The 16,802-nt window shown below is 53.4% G+C and overlaps 1 protein-coding gene across 4 annotated transcripts in view; it reads right to left on the reverse strand.

The window, feature by feature from the left end:
• Window positions 1-5,402: 5,402 nt before the first annotated feature.
• LMF1 (lipase maturation factor 1) overlaps window positions 5,403-16,802 on the reverse strand; it is a 139,978-nt gene continuing 128,578 nt past the window's right edge. For 3 of the 4 annotated variants that reach the window (XM_071444891.1, XM_071444893.1, XM_071444894.1), the window contains 2 exons: window positions 12,650-12,762; window positions 5,403-6,073 (listed from right to left, as the gene is read on the reverse strand). In XM_071444891.1, the coding sequence (XP_071300992.1) occupies window positions 5,899-6,073; window positions 12,650-12,762 (288 nt within the window). In that variant the 3' untranslated portion in view covers window positions 5,403-5,898. The remainder of the gene's footprint in view (window positions 6,074-12,649; window positions 12,763-16,802) is intronic. The other variant, XM_071444892.1, reaches the window with a different exon arrangement.

The following is a 16,802-nucleotide window of genomic DNA, read 5'->3' on the forward strand; positions in this document are numbered from 1 at the left end:
GTCCCTGTCCCCCCCTGGCTGTCACCTCCTTGAGCGGGCAGTGGCACCTGTGACACCTGCAGGTGTTGGGGTGGCGCCTGCTGCTCCTCCTGCCTGGTTCCCACCCTGCTGTGGGGGCCAGGAGAGCAGGGGCAAGGTGAGCCCCTGCTGGGTGTCACTGCTGGGTGGCCTGGGCAGGTGGGACAGGGTGGGGTGGCCGAGCTGGGGAACCTCAGGCAGCACCGAGTTCCTGCTCTGTGCTCTGCAGTGCCCGTGGTGACACCGGGGGGGACAGGGGAAGGTGGGGCAGAGCCCTGGGCAGCACCTCAGGTAACCAGGGCAGAGTCAGACACCCCAAAAACACCCAGAAGGCTCCACTGGCACAGGCAGGTGTCCCCTGCCATTTGCCACAGGTCCCAGAATTACAGAATCTTGGAAAGCCCTCAGCTGGATCCACAGGGATCATCCAAATCCTGCCTGGGAAAGGCCTCTCTCCATAAGGACACCAAGAAATGTTCCTCCACCACCTCCCAGCAAACCCCACTGCTGATGGAAACACTCAGCCCTTGGGAAGGGTCACTCCTGTCCCCTGCTGCTGCTCCCACCCTTTGAACCTGGGCCATTCCCTGCTCTAATCCCTTTGAAACCTGGACCATTCCCTGCTCCCACCCTTTGAACCTGGACCATTCCCTGCTCCCATCCCTTGGATCCACCTGGATCATTCCCTGCTCCCATCTTTTGAACCTGGACCATTCCCTGCTCCAATCCCTTTGAAACCTGGATCATTCCCTGCTCCAATCCCTTGGATCCACCTGGATCATTCCCTGCTCCCATCCCTTGGATCCACCTGGATCATTCCCTGCTCCCACCCCTCTGCCCCATGGGCTCATCCTGCCCTTCCTCCTCCTCCTCCTCAGATGCTGCAGATACAGCCCCAACCCTGCTGTGCCCAGAGGATTTCCAGCCTGTGCCTCCTGTGCTCCATCCCCCCTGTCCCTGCCCAGCCCCAGGGGATGGATGGATGGATGGATGGATGGATGGATGGATGGATGGACATGGATGGATGATGGATGGATGGATGGAGGGATGGATGATGGATGGATGGATGGATGGAGGGATGGATGATGGCGGATGGATGGATGGAGGGATGGATGGATGGATGGATGGATGGATGGATGGATGGATGGATGGAGGGATGGATGATGGCAGATGGATGGATGGATGGAGGGATGGATGGATGGATGGATGTGCCTGCGAGTACCAGGCACCCCCAGCTGCTCCCAGCAGGCAGGTGGAGCTCCAGGCACAGCTGCAGCAGTTGGAAATGGCCACAAAGGCACAGAAATCCTCAGGGAAGGCAGGAGGGAGCCGGCCACGGCTCCAGGATGGCACCAGGGACACACAGGGAAAGCTCAGCTGTGACAGCCTGGCCTGGCCTGGAGGGGCAGGGTGGGATCAAGGCAGGGTTGGCCTTGAAAAGACTCCCAAGCTCATTTTTCCAGCCAGGGAATGATGCTTCTCCAATCCAGGACCCCCTTCAGACCTAAACCGTGGCGTGTTCCCACATTTGTCAGTGAACACCAGAATTTCCTCCTCTATAAAGCTGGAAAAACACCCAGTCTGGGCTGTTCCATGCTCTGTAAGGAGCAATTATTCCTTTCCAAAGCCCAATGAAATCAAAGCCCTTCCCATAATCACCTACTGGATTTTATCAGCGTGTTTGGGTTAGGCTTTGCCCCTTTGGCTAATTCCTAATTGATTCTTTAATCCTGACAAGTTTTTTATTGCCTGATACAAGAGGGGTTTAGCCCAGGAGCAGCAGGAAAGCAGCTCCCAAACTCTGGGAGACGCAGGACACGGGGCAGGGATGACCTCATCCCAAGCCAGGGCTTTATTTGATAATCTATCAGTTATTTATTATTCTAAGTAACCACTTGCAGGTGCTGTGATTTCAGTGGAATTGTCCCAGCACCCGGGGAAAGCTCAGCCCTGTGCAATCCTACCCAGAGCTGCTACTGCAGAGGGAGCAGGATCCAGGCTGAGCTGGGGAATGGGGCAATGTGGGCATGGGCACGGCAAAAAATGTGGAAAAATGGGGGAAAATCTGTAGAAAAGTGGGGTAAAATCTGTGGAAGAATGGGGAAAAATCTGTGGAAGAATGGAGCAGAATCTGGAAAAATGGGGCAGAATCTGTGGATGAATGGGGAAAATCTGTGGATGAATGGGGAAAAATCTGTGGAAGAATGGAGCAGAATCTGTAGAAAAATGGGGAGAAATCAGTAGAAAAATGTGGCAAAATCTGTGGAGAAATGGGGCAAAATCTGTGGGGAAATGGGACAGGAGTTTGTCCCTCACACAGGGACAATTGCAGAGCTCAGCCTCGTCCTCCTCACCTGCCTGCCTGGAGAATGTGACCAAGCTGAGGACGTGGGGCTGTGACAAGGAGCCAGGACATGGATGTCCCCACAGGCCAATGTGTCCCCTGTGGGTGGCACCTGGAGGGCTCAGCCAGGCACCTCATCCCTGCAAACCCAGAATGAGCATTTGGGGTTTGTTCTGGATGCCCCTCTGTTGTTTCTTTCCCTGGGGAGAGCTCGATGGAGACCCAGGGAGGTGCCAAAGCCACCCCGGTGCCGCAAAGCTGCCGCTCCAGGAGTGGCACTGGAGCCCCCGAGGCTGCAGCTGAGGGGAGGTGACAGAAATGAGCCCTGCAGTGACAGCACAGCAAGGGGCTGTCAGCACCAATGAATCCTGCATTTGCCTGCAGGCTCTGGAGCTGGAAACCCCCCGGGACTGGAGGCACTGAAATGTTCTCCCAGCGAGGAAGGGCTGGGCCCCAGGCAGAGCACAGAAGGTGCCTTCCCAAATTATCTCCCCTTGTTGTCTGCCCAAGTGCCTTCAGCCAAGCAAGACCCTGAGGAAAGCTGGAAAATGGGATTTTGAGTGGCAAGACCCCATTGTGGCTTCAGTTTTAACCCCAAGTAGAGGCGGGGGGGAAAGCAGGGAGTTGGGAGAATCATTTTTTCATTAAAATCAAAATCGATCCATAATGAAAATAGACTTGGAATGGGAAAAGCTGAGTGCAAATGGAAGCTTTTAAAGATTCTTTTGACTGACAATAACCTGAAGACCCTCCAGGAACTCCAGCCTGGAATAATCAGATTAAATGGAAACTAATATACGGTCCTGAAATTCATCCCATGCTGCTCTAAACTTGGAGCAGCTGCATAATTTTGCCTACAGGTTTGTGCCTCCTGCCCAGCAGTTCACACGGAATTGTTTGGCCAAACTCAATCTACCAGGAAGGGGAAAAAAAAGCAAAAAAAAAAGCAGCTTTTCCCTTTCATATGTGTTAAAGCAAAGCCAGCTTTTCCAAGCAGCTGGGAGCAGGGAATGGATATGGCTGCAGGTATTTCCTATGGGAATTCCCAGCCTGGAGTTTGGCTGCTTTAAAATCAATGCCTCTGATTTATAAAAGATGCAGGAAATGCAGGAATAAGGAATTCTCTGGGTTGGTGGGGATAATTCCTGGGCATTCCTGCGTGGACACAAACTCATCTCCAGCAGCTCCTCACCACTGACCCCTCCACATTCCCCAAACACGAACCAAATCCGTGTTTTTGGAGGAATGTTTGAAAATGGAACCTGGGTGGCCACTGGGGCTTGGAGCAGCCTGGGACAGTGGAAAGTGTCCCTGCCATGGCAGGGGTGGGATGGGATGAGATTTCAGGTCCTTTCCAGCCCCTCTGGAATGTCTGGGTGGCCCCATCCAGCCTCCCACAGCCCCATCCCTTTCCCATGGGATCATCCATGCACAAATCATTTCCTCATCCCCTACATCCAAGGGATGAGCAAAAACCCCTCTGTCCATTCACACTCACTTTCTGCTCTCCCCAGGAACACACCTAGATGTGGGATTAAAAAAAAAAACAAAAAACCAAACAAACCTGGGAGAATTCCTTCTTTTTTGGGGGGGAAATCAGCTGGGATGAGCTGGGTCCACCTCAGCACAGCCAGTGGCCAATGGGCAGAGATGCAAACCCAGCTGGGCTTGTGAGGGGACCTCGTGCTTCCAAAGGCTGGAATCTTGGGAAAAAGGGGAAAAAGTCACTTCTACCTCAGTTATCCCAAGTGTAAATACCTGGGGTATCCCGAGGTCAGTAACTTCCATGTAGGGAAAAGACAATCAAAAAATTAAAATTTATGATTTCTGATCCAGGAATGGCCCCGAGGTGTCTCCAGCCATGGTGGAGCTGGAGCTGCTCAGGATGGACATGGGGGGACCACGTGGCCATGTCCTGGCTGTCTCAGCTCTGGAATTTCCTTGGACCTGGCAGAGAAGCAGGAGGAGGGAGTGGGATGAGATCAGGCTCGGGATTGGGATGAGCTGAGAAGGGCATCAGCCCAGGGGGCCCAGGCCAAACCCTGCCCTCCAGAACCTCTGCAGAGGGTGGTGGGACCTCAGGGACATCAGAGCAGGCAGGAGCAGCTCCCAGATGGAGCTTTCCTCCCCTGGTGCTGCTGCAGCATCTTCCTTCCAGTGCTGAACTCCAGGACAAAAATCCTCTCCACAAAACCCTTCCCAGTCAGCAGATAACTGAATGTGGTTCTGATTTCCTCCCACCTCAGAATAATTGTTCCTTTTCTTTTTAAAATTCTTGTCCCAGGGAAACATTTCCAATGGAATCCCCTCCTGCCCCTTTGGATGGATTTTATCTTCCAGGCACTGCTCTGGAGCAGGGAGGGGAGCTTGCATTGAAAAGAAGAAAAAAGGGAAAAAAAGCTTAACAAGCAGCAAACAGGAATGGGAATGCTGGTCTGGGATCCATTATCCCTGACCCAGAGGTTGGAAAGCAAAAGAAATTCATTAAACTGGGGAAGGGGAGGCAGTGCTGTTGGGTGCCCAGACCATGGGGGTGCCCGGGGGGTGTCACCTGTCACCCATCTCCTGTCACCCATCTCCTGTCACCCATCTCCTGTCACCCATCTCCTGTCACCCATCTCCTGTCACCCATCTCCTGCCACCCATCTCCTGTCACCCATCTCCTGTCACCCATCTCCTGTCACCCATCTCCTGCCACCCATCACCCATCCGGGGCTGCACCCGCTGCAGAAGGAGCAGCTTGGAAGGAAAATCCACTGAAACCAGGAGGAGCCCTGAGCAAGGACACCCTGGAAGCCAGGGGAGAAGGGGAGGGGAATTCTCCTCTCCCAGCCCTGGATCCTCAGGATGGGGACATTTGGACACAACACCAGATTTTGGATTCTCCCCAAAACACAAATCAGTCCCAGGACTCAGCTCATCCCTCACCTGCCACCCCATTCCCATGGGAGCTGCCTTGTCCCTGGTAGAGGCTGGGGCTCCTTCTTTTTTCCCCTTTTTAGCACTTCCAGGAAAAACAAAAACCCAGTGAAGCTCCTGCTGGTTATTCAAGGATTGTTTGCTTTAATTCCTTTCCAGGAACACGTTCCCAGTGGTGCCCATTTGGTATATGTGGTCAAAAAGGTGCAAGAAAACACGGAAAAGGGCATTCCTGTGCCTGCATGCACAGCCCACACAACCCCAGAGATCCCTCCTGGTTTGTTTTCCCAGTTTTGTTTCAAACCCACATTCAGCTGCTTCTGGCAACACCAATACCTCCCCCAAAACCAGTCTTGGTTATTTGCTTGCCTTTTTCCCAGTTCCAGAGGAATTCCTGAATGGAGCAGCCTGGAAAAAGAAATCAGCCACTGAAGTGAGAAAAAGCAGCTCACAGAGCAAGTGGGCAAATTGGCAGGGAATCTTCTGGAAGAATCTTCTGGAAACGAGCCGTGAACAAGGATATGGATAAAAACCAGAGAGGCAGGAGGTGTTTGGAAGGGAGCTGCCCATTCTCCATCCTCCCAGTTGGTCCCTCTTGTCCTGGCCATCCTTTTCCCTCAGTCCTGCACGGGATAAGGCCAATTCCTGTCCTCAAAGAACTTCCTGAGGCCCTGCAGGTTGACAGGGGGGAAGTAGGGGCCGATCCTTTTCCGGATCCACCACTTCCCATCGCGGGCGTGCTTCCCCCCGGGCTGGCTGAACTTGTACCTGAAGTGTTCCCCCCGGATCCACCTGTGGGAGACAAAACAGCAGCTCAGGCCTTGCCATGGCTTCTGGGGAGAGGCTTGGAACGTGGTTTGTTCCTTTGGATCGGTGTTTTGGAGCTTTTCTGGATGGAGAAATCAGCTTGAGGGTGGCTCAGGGTGGCTCCACATCCCAGTACTCCGTGCTTCAATCCCATATCCATCCATCCATCCATCCATCCATCCATCCATCCATCCATCCAATATCCATCCAATATCCGTCTATCCATCCATCCAATATCCAATATCCATCTATCCAATATCCATCTATACACCATCCATCCATTATCCATCTATCCATCCATCCATCCATCCATCCATCCATCCATCCATCCATCCATCCAATATCCATCTATCCATCCATCCAATATCCATCTATCCATCTATCCATCCATCCATACACTATCCATCCATCCATCCATCCATCCAATATCCATCTATCCATCCATCCAATATCCATCTATCCATCCATCCAATATCCATCTATCCATCTATCCATCCATCCATACACTATCCATCCATCCATCCATCCATCCAATATCCATCTATCCATCCATCCAATATCCATCTATCCATCCATCCATCCATCCAATATCCATCTATCCATCCATCCATCCATCCATCCAATATCCATCTATCCATCCATCCATCCATCCATCATCCATCCATCCGTCCATCCATCCATCCATCCATCCAATATCCATCCACCCATCCATCCATCCATCCATCTTTGGGATGCCCACAGCCAGCAGCAGCGATGCTGGGAAGGCTTTGGGAAGCTCCCAAGCTCCTCTTGATGCCATTTAGGAATCCAGCTGTGCCTTGGGAATGATGCGTGAGCAAAGGAGCTTTAACACCCCCTGCCCTGAGCACTCCCCACACCTTTCCACAGCTAAGTAGGAAAGAATAATAACAATAAGAGCAGGAAGAAGAGGATTTTTTTCCTTTCTCAGAGCCATCCTGGAGTGTTTGTGCCTGGGAGATTTTGGAGCAGGGAGTCTGAGCCCCCAGCACCCCCTGCCCAGCCAGCGGCAGCACGGCTCTGAGCGCATCTGTTTTCCGGCTGCTGCGGGAGCTGACAGCAGAGGAGCTTTGAAAGCAGTGCAGAAAGAAACATTCATCAGTGTCAGGAAACACTCTGGGAGCTGCCCATGCCGCTGGATCCGGGGGGTTTGTCCCCCTTGATGTAGGACATGCTGACAAGGGCCGGAGCGGCGCCCGCGCCGGGAGCATCGCCGGCGTCGCCGGGCGAGTCCATAAAATACCCACGAAATAAAACTGTCAAAGTCGTGTCAGTGCTCATTTAAACCTGCTCTGCTCCACTAGGAAAATACAGACCCTGCTACTGAGCAGGGCACCGCAGCTGTGGGATCCCTGGAGTGCTGGGAAGGTCCTTCCTGCTGCTGAAATAATGAGGGACGGCTCCGATGGATTTGCCATCAGTGCTCGGCTTTGGGGAGCAGGGCAGGGTGAGGGGCTTGGAGAGAGCTGCACCCAGCCCAGGGGTGGCTCCGAACCCAAGAGCTCTGCTCCAGTCCTGCTGGGAGCCAGGAGAGCAGCACAGGAAGGATTCTCCTACAAAACCTTGGGAATATGGGATGCACAGGGAGGGTTGGAGTCCCCATCCCTGGAGGTGGCACTCAGAGCTCTGGGCTGGGACAGGGTGGGCAATGGGCACAGGTGGGACTTGCTGCACTTCAAGGCCTTTTCCAGCCTCAGTGATGCTGGGATTCTGTGTCCATCACACCCATCCTGTTTCCCAGAGCAGCTGGGGCTGCCCCTGCATCCCTGGCAGTGCCCCAGGCCAGGCTGGATGGGGCTTGGAGCAGCCTGGGACAGTGGAAGTGTCCCTGCCATGGCAGGGGTGGCACTGGATGAGCTTTAGGATCCCTTCCACCCCAAACCATTCCATGACTCAATGACTCTGAGGATGAAGGAAGATAAATGGGAAAAGGGGCCCTGAGTGGAATTTGGGGAGCACAAACCTGCATCTCACCCCCACAACCTCTGCCCTGCAGCTGCTGCCTTCACTCCAGCCTGGCCCATTCCTGCACTCCCTCTCTTCCCTGCTTTCTGAGGCTGGGAAAAGCCAAACAGGGGCTGGGGTGTTATTCCCACAGGGTTTCCTTTGCAAGAGCACAAAATTCCTGTTAATAACTGAGTGTCACTGAACAGCCTCGTCCCTGAGGGTCCAGGGAGCCACTCCAGGATGATTGGAGATTTCCAATTGCTGCCTGGCTGCTTCCTGGAATTCCCAAACCATCTCCACCTCCCAAAAATGCTTCAGAGGCTGATTTTATGGCAATCTCCTGCTCCCAGCATCCTCTGATGCTTGGGGGTTTTTCTTTCCCTAAGTGGCTGCAGAGCACTTCCCAAACTGGACCCATCTCCATATATTCCCAAAATAAATGTGAGAAAGGTGGAAAACCTGGAAGCCAGGAGGGAATATTTCCTTGCCAGGCTCAGGATGTAAAAGCTGCAGTGTTTAATACCCACTGGAGCCCCTCATTTCAGGGCTCACAGAGTTTACAAGCTCTGCCAGTGTTTATAACCTGTCTGGGTGCCTCAATCCTGGAATTATGGGGTTTTCCAGCTCCTCCAGTGCTGGTCCTGCTCCCTCTTCCCGGGATCCAGGGAGGGAAGGTGCTACAAACTCCCATCCTTCCAGGGCTCCCAGAGTTTGTGCAGTTTTGGGGCTTCCAAAAAATCTCCTGGCAGCTGGAAGGGATCCACAGATCTTGGAGACTGAGCCTGCAGGAGATTCCCTGATTCCTGCTCTGGAGAAACAGCAACAGCTTCTGCAAGGTCAGGAAGGAGCTGCCTGACCTCACCAGGATGTTCCAGGTACTCAAAGGAGGATGAGAAGCACTTGTGGGGATTTACTGAGCAAACACAAGCTGGCAGCTCCTCTTGGCTCCCTGGGAAGCAACTGGCACCAGCTCCCATTAAAAATGGTTTTAAACTGAAGGATTTGATGGGATATTGGGAAGGAATTCCTCCCTGTGAGGGCGGGGAGGCCCTGGCACAGATCCTCAGGGAAGCTGTGCCTGCTCCACCCTGGAAGTGTCCAAGTTTGGGGTCTGGTGGAAGATGTCCCTGCCCATGGCAAGGGTGGGACTGGATGGCATTCCAGGACTCTCCCAGGAGATGGAAAACCCTCTCTGCCATGAGGAAAAGGGGAGAAAAGGCTCCTCTGGCAGCTCCAACAGCGGTGCCAGGAGAGCGACAACGCCAATAGAGGAGGGACGACAGAACCACCCCAAGAACCTTTCTGCCACCACCTTTGAGGGCATCCCCACCAGCCCCTGGCCTCGGGGAGAGACCAGAAAAGCTAAAAATAACCAGCATTATTTTTTAAAGCAGTGTTTTGCCCTCAGCAGATGCCCAGCAGCAGCTGCCCCGCAGCGCCCTCGGGTACCAGCCCCTCCTGCCAGCCCCATGGGGATGGGTTAAAAATTAGCAGCAATATTGGACTCGTTGGGATGGGGGCCTAAATCTCCCAGACAGCTGTAATTAGTTCCAGAGGGTGCAGCTGTCTCCCTGCAACAGCTGAGGGGTTCCAGGGAAAAAAAAAAAAAACCAAAACCCAGTGGTGGTTTCTGTTAGAATTAATGGGCTGCCAAGGCAAGGAGGGGTGGGAGAGGGAAAGAAAGAAAGCAAAGCATGGGGTGTCTTTTTGGGGTGTTTTATCTTGAGGTTCCCTGCTCTGCTGTAAATCAGGTGGTGGGAAGCCCAAATTCATCAAGGTAAGGTTGCTCCAGCATCGCTGCTCTTGTCCCGGTGGTGGGAGGGAGCAGAAATTAATTCATCTTGGCCTAAATTGAGGGAATCAGGGCAGTTTTGGGGTTGTTTTTTAGTGCTGCTGATTCTGAGGCTCCTGCAAGGTCTGGTCCCACAGAGCTGGAGCATCCCAAAAGCAGCTGATGCTCAAAATCCCCTTGGGAAGTGGCACAGTGGGGATTTTCCTCTCTGGTTTTTCCTCTCTGGATGGGGTGGGAAGGGTGGGACAACACCAAGGGCAGAGCAAACTGTGGGGGAAAAAACCCAAAAACTGGCTCCAGATGGATCCAAGGCTGGAATTCACCCTGCCAAGGAAGAGAGATCCCATGGCCACCAGATTTCCCAGCCTGGGGGAAATCCTGCCAGCTTGGGATGAGCTCTGCCTTCCCTGAAATACTGAGGGTTTTTTTTCCCCAAAGAAAACCCCTTAAACTTCCCTGCAGGGCTGTGGAATTCAATTCTGGTAATAGCTGAGGGGTTCTTTTCCACCTCATCCCAGTGAGGCCTGGATTTTCCAGGAATTCCCAGTCCCTGCCTGCTCTCAGCACTGCTCCAGAGTCACCTCTGTCCCTCTGGGGAGGGTCCAAACCCCAAATTGGCTTCTGCAAAGTTCAAATATGACCAAGCTCTTCCCATGGCTTGGGCTGACTCCACAGATCCCAGCCCAGGTATCGAGTCCAGTCACTTTTAAATGGGAAATAAAATAAAATCCCATATAAAAGGATCCCAAATGCCCCATTCCCCTGTGCTCCAAAGCACCCAAAGGGAAGCACCAGCTCCCTCACAAACACCACCACTACAAATCCAGCTCTTCACACCCATGGTGGGGCTTTTCCAACAAAGTGCTACTTTAATTGGAATAAAAATCCTGAAGTGACCATGATTTAATATCAGAGACACCAAACAGACCCAAAAACCTGGGTTTTTTTTTCCCCTCCTGTGGGCTAAATCTGATTTTTGTTTCCTTTGATTGTTGCAGCCTTTTCCATGGTGTGTTCAACACTTCTTAATTTCTCAGCCCAAGCCCTCCTGTTCAGATTTATGAGGGCTGGGCTTTTATGAACTATCCACTGCCCCAGAATATTTGGGAAATCCACATTCCCCAAACATCACCAGCCTCGAGGTCCAAGCTTCCCACTCAGGCAGGCCCTTCAACAATGCCCTCATTTTTAATCAGTCACCTGTTTCTCATTTGAAGTTTATCACACTTGAAAAAATACTATAATTTCTTGAGTTGTAAAGAACCCTCCAAACTTTGGTCTCCGAAATTTCATTTCGAAGGCATTAACTCATTCTGAAAGTCCCTTGGCTATTGAAGGTGTAGAGTTTCCATTAACAGAACAAACTCCGTGGAGGATGGAGTGCAAGGTTCTTATGGAAAACAGCCCCTTCCCCTAATTATTTAGTCTAGCAGGGAATGAAAATAATTAAGTCTCAAAATTCCCTTTGGAGTGGAGGGAGGGGGGAATAAGGGTAGGAAAATTAGGAGTTTTTTCCACCCAGCTACTGTGGTGGGAATGAAGGGATCCCTAAGGTTGGCAGCAAATTTTCCCCTCAATTGGGATAAAAGTCCAGGATCATGGAATTACAGGGTCAGGGATGGTTTGGGATGGAAGGGAGGTTAAAAATCATCCAGTTCAGTTAAATCATCCAGTTCAGTTAAATCCTTCATTGTCCAGTTAAAAAACCATCCCCTGCCAAGGGCACCAGGCCACAGAGGGCAGGGTTCTGGGATTTTGGGAAGGAATTCCTGGCTGGGAGGGTGGGCAGGCCCTGGCACAGGTGCCCAGAGCAGCTGGGGCTGCCCCTGGATCCCTGGCAGTGCCCAAGGCCAGGCTGGGCAGGGCTTGGAGCAGCCTGGGACAGTGGAAGGTGTCGGGGTTGGAACTGGACGAGCTTTAAGCTCCTTCCCAACCCAAACCATTCCAGGATTTGGGGATTTTTACCATCTTGGGGTTTACAAAGCACCTCAGAGGAACCATTTTGGTGAAAGTGAGAAGCTTTCTGTGCCTCAGCTGGAGAAGGAGTCTCTCTCCTCAGGAGCTTTGGGGGATGCAGTGCCCTAAAGCTGGAAAACATCAGTGGGATCCAAGGGGAACTTCATTCCACACAGAGCCCTGGACCTGCATCCCTGTTTGCAGTGCATCCTCAGAGCCTCAAATGGAAAACATTAGCAGCAGCATAACATGGCTCGAGTTGATCCAAAATGCCCCAAAAAATGTTTTCTCAGCTAAAAATAACTCCATCAACAAAACAGACGCTTCTGGGACAAAATTCCTTTTGTGTAAAACCTCGGAGTTTTCCTCTGTGCCTTTCCCTGGCTGATGTTGGCTTTGTCTCTTCCTTGAAAACACAAACAATTCCAAGAGCAGTGTCCACAAACTCAGTAATTCCTGCAGGGCTGTTTTGCCTTTGAAACACCTCAGGAGGTCCATGGAAATGGTGGGGTTTGAGCTGAGCTCACAAAGAGAACGTGGCAAAAGCCCCAGAGCTGAGGGGCAGGAAAGCACAGCAGGAGGGACCAATCCTGGCCAGGAGCAGCAGCACCGAGCCCTGCATGGATCTGCTGGGAATGGGCTCATCCCAAGGGTCCCTGTGGCCCCTCCAGGGGGAACTGAGGTGCTGGCAGCACTTTGGTGTCCATCAAAGCCACCCTAAATCCCTAAATCCCACCCAAACCCCACCTGGGTCCCATCAAACACAAACCCCAAGAGGAACCTCCTGTGCACGCCCAGGATGGGAAGAAGGTGGATCAAGTTCTCCCTTGGGATAACTCCAGGCTCACCTTGGAGGGTCTCTGCCTGCAAAGGGGTTTGTGGCCAGCAGGGACAAGGTCTCCTCCTCCTGGGCCAGCAGCTTCCCAGCCAGGTGGATGATCCATTCGTTCTGCTCATAGGTCTTGGGGAAGGAAGGAGAAATGGAAATGTCAGGAGCTGCTGGGCTTTTCCTGGAGTGTTACTGGGATTAAGGATTTCTGGCCTTGGGGAGGGATTTTGGTGGATTTGGGTGGGAAATGGTGAATTTCCCAGTGTTTCTGCACATGTCCCATGGGATCCTTGAGGTCCAGACAGAGACTGGCACCCTCAGGGAGGAGGGAGAGCTTCCCTGGGTTTGTCTCATCTCATCTGCCAATTCCTACCCCAAGTATTTGATTCAAATCACTGATTTAGCAGCAGACCCCACAGGGGAACCATACCAGCACATTTTCTATGGATAACCCATCCATCCTTCTCATCCAGATTGCTTTCCCCTGGGAAAAGGGTTTGGGTTGCTTCCCTTGTGTTATCCAAAGGAACACAGAAGAAAGTGGCTTCTCTATTCCCAGTTCCTGTCTCCTCTTTATTTCCTGCTGTTTGATCCATCCCCTTCAAATTCCTTCCTCCCAGAACCCCTTCTGGAGCAGCACAGTGGCAGAGTTTGGCTCTGAATTCAGCTCATCCCGAGGAAGCAGGGATTTGGCCTGGATGATACTTATGGATCCCTTCCAGCTCCAGACATTCCCTGATTCTGTGATTTCCCTCCCTGCAGGAGGAATCCTGCTCTCTGCTCTTCTTCAGCCTCCCTAGCAGCGTTTCCCCACGGTGATTTTCTGAGATTTTCTGCTTTCTGCAGGAGTTTTCCTGGGTGGATTTTGGAGTGCAGGCAGTAGGGGACACTGTGGGAAAGGGAAAGGCGGGAGCTGTACCTGCGGGGCTCCCAGCAAAGCCCAGCCCCGAGGCAGAGCTGCTGCCAGAGCTCCCTCCCCTCCTGGCCCGCTTTGTTATTCCTGTCACCAAGGGAAACGGGAGAGAAACCATGGAAAACACCACGGCCCATCGGGGCAGCTCTACCTCACAGGGTTTCTGACCCCAGCTCATCACGAGTGAGAGGAAAACCACAGTGATTTCAGCCAAAAAAGCTCCTCACAACGATGACTCTCCCCCTTCTGCTTCCGTCCCGCTCCCTCCATCTGCTCTCATTCATCAGGGGTGGACGATGGGGATGGGGACGGGGATGGGGACGGGGACGGACGATGGGGACGGGCGATGGGGACAGGGATGGACGATGGGGACGGGGACAGGGATGGACGATGGGGACGGGGATGGACGATGGGGACGGGGACGGACGATGGAGACGGGGGATGGACGATGGGGACAGGGATGGACGATGGGGACGGGGACAGGGATGGACGATGGGGATGGGGACAGGGACGATGGGGACGGGGACGATGGGGACGGGCAATGGGGACGGGGACAGGGACGGGGACAGGGACGGGCAATGGGGACGGGCAATGGGGACAGGGACGGACAATGGAGACGGACAATGGGGATGGGGATTGACGATGGGGACAGGGATGCTCCCTCCACCAGCCCCCAGTGCCACCTCCTGGGTTCTCAGGAAGGGACAGGGACACCGTGGCACTGAGGCCATGGTGGTGCTGACACAACAGGAGAGCTGGTGAGCGCTGGAAGCAGGAGGGGGATGTGCCACACCAACCTCACCCGGGTCCCAGGGAGAGCTGGCGCTGTCCCCATCCCTGCCCCAGGCCTGGCTGTGTCCCCATGGGTCACTCCCTGCCAGTCTCTGTGTCCCCCAACAGCTCTGGGATGCTGGAGGGGCTCAGGTTGGGATTTGGGAAGGTGGTGCCACCCTGGCTGGGACAGAGGAGCTCCCAGAAGGTGCCACAGCACAACACAAGTGACACCTTCAGCATCCTGAGTTTCCCTGGGACATCCCAGTGCTCTGGATGATGTTAAACACCGTTTCCAGGAGAGCCTGGGAGGTTTGGGAGCTCCTGTGTGCAAGCTGGGAAGCAGCAGGAGGACGGGAACAGGAACCACCAGAGATCCCCAGCTGGAGCTTGAGGAGGCCCCCAAACCTTGTGAGCCTGACTGGGAACCAGGAGGCTCCAGGAAGGTGGGATCGGCTCCCGTGGCCTCCAAATTGTTAATTAGCAGCTCTGTGCTCACCAGAGTTTGGACTTCTGGTCTGTAAAGTGTTTTTCTTGTAAAATTTACAACATGTCTGGCCCCAGTGAAGTCTGCGGTGAGAAATTTCCAGGCGGTGCAGCCCCCGCCCCCCTCCCCGGGCTGTGCTAACGACCCTGCTTAACTCATTACCCTGCAAAGTGATACCCTGGAAAAGGGGGAAAGGAGTCCAGGAGATGCCCTGGAAAAGGGGGAAAAAGAGTCCAGGAGATGCCCTGGAAAAAGGAGAAAAAAGAGTCCAGGAGATGCCCTGGAAAAGGGGGGACAAAAAGAGTCCAGGAGATCCGGGCTGCACCCAGGGAAGAGCCACTCCAAGGGGCTCCTCTGTCCGTGGATCCAGCTGGATCTGCATGGAGGGATCTGAGTGTGCAACACAGAGCCTGAACCACCCTGGGCATTGATTACAGGAGAAAAAAGAATCCAGGATAGAGGCACACATTGCTGGGAGGGGGGCTGGCCTGTTTTGGGGTCAGCTTTAGGGTTTGGATCTTCAATGAGCACGAGAAGCAGCTGGGAGTGATCCTGCACAGCAATGGATCCCTGGGCTGCTCCATCTCCATCATCTCCATCCAGACATGGACCACAACTCCCTCAGCTGCTCCTGCCCTCCCTGGGGCCACACAGAGCCTGGGCTGGATCCACAGTGGGGTTACTGGGGAACCCCATCCCTGTCCTGAGCACTCCTGGGGAGCTGCAGCCCTTCCCTTGCACGTCTCTGGAGAGTTTTCATTCAGTTCTAGCACAGAAAGCCACTCACACACCAAGCCCATGGCCAACTCCAGCACAGCAGAGCTGAGGGGTCCCACAGTAACCCAGCCCTGAAGCCAAAGCCTGTCTGTGATCATGGACACCCTGTGCAGATCCATGGAAATAGGCAGCTCTGCAGCCAGGTCACCCTCAGCTGTCCCTACAGCTGGGACAAAAATTCCTATTTCAGGTACAACAGAGGGCACTAACAAAGAACTTGGGGCACTTTTTGCTAAGCTTTGAACTCCTGATGGGTTTCAGCCTCGTGCAGAGCTCAGGCAGACACTTCCCCCCATCCTTCCATGCCAGTCTCACCCCAAATGCCACTTGGGGCAGGGGTTTGCTCCTTGTCCCAGCCACACCTGAGGAGCTGAGCATCACTGCCCCCCTCCCCAGCACTGCCCTGCAGCTGCTGGCACCCCCTGACCTCCCCACCCCAACACCTTCCCAGGGAATAAACACGGTGTTCTCACCTTGAACACATTCACTGCTGTCCAGGAGCATTTAACAACTGCACAGAACTGAAACCCACAGCTCTGCTGAGGCAGGCACCAGCCAGGAGCCAGAGCAAAGCTGCCACAGTAGCAACCAAAGCCTGCTGATAACAAAGCCAAGGGAACATTATCATCCCCAAAAAAAACCCCCAAAAAACCCCCTGGAGCTACAGGGAACATGTTCCCAACTGAAATAATAATAATAAGGAGGCTTTTCCTTGAGCTTTAATTGGTCATTTAATGAAAAAGGGCTGGGGATTAGTGTGGTGTTTTATGGAATCTCGGGGCTGGCACGGGCACAGGAGGAGGTCAGGATGAGATGCACATGTGGGAACAGCTGGAAACTTGGCACAGCAGCCCAGGGTTATTATTTCACATGGTTGGGAGCCCTGAGTGCTTTCAGGTCGGAGTCAGTGGCTGCCAGAGGGGCAGGGCAGGTTCCATTTCCCTGCTGTGGTGTGAGGGGCTGTTTGTGTGTCACAGCTGAGCCACGGGGGATGCAGCACGGGAATTCCACCATGGAATTCCACCACTCTCACTCCATAGCCACCCTGCTGTAGTTGAGCACCTCCAGCACTGCTGTTCAGGGAGCGTGAGCTGGCAGGAGGAATAATCCCTGTCCCACAGAAAGGAGGCCACAGTTAATGGCACCCTTTGTTTTATGGAATTCCAGCTCACCATCACTTGTTCCCATCCTGCTGTCCAAGGAAGGTGCATTCTATCATCTCCA

Source organism: Agelaius tricolor, unplaced genomic scaffold (assembly GCF_023055355.1).
Source record: "Agelaius tricolor isolate 1412-34295 unplaced genomic scaffold, bAgeTri1.0.p SCAF_19, whole genome shotgun sequence".
NCBI lineage: Eukaryota > Metazoa > Chordata > Aves > Passeriformes > Icteridae > Agelaius > Agelaius tricolor.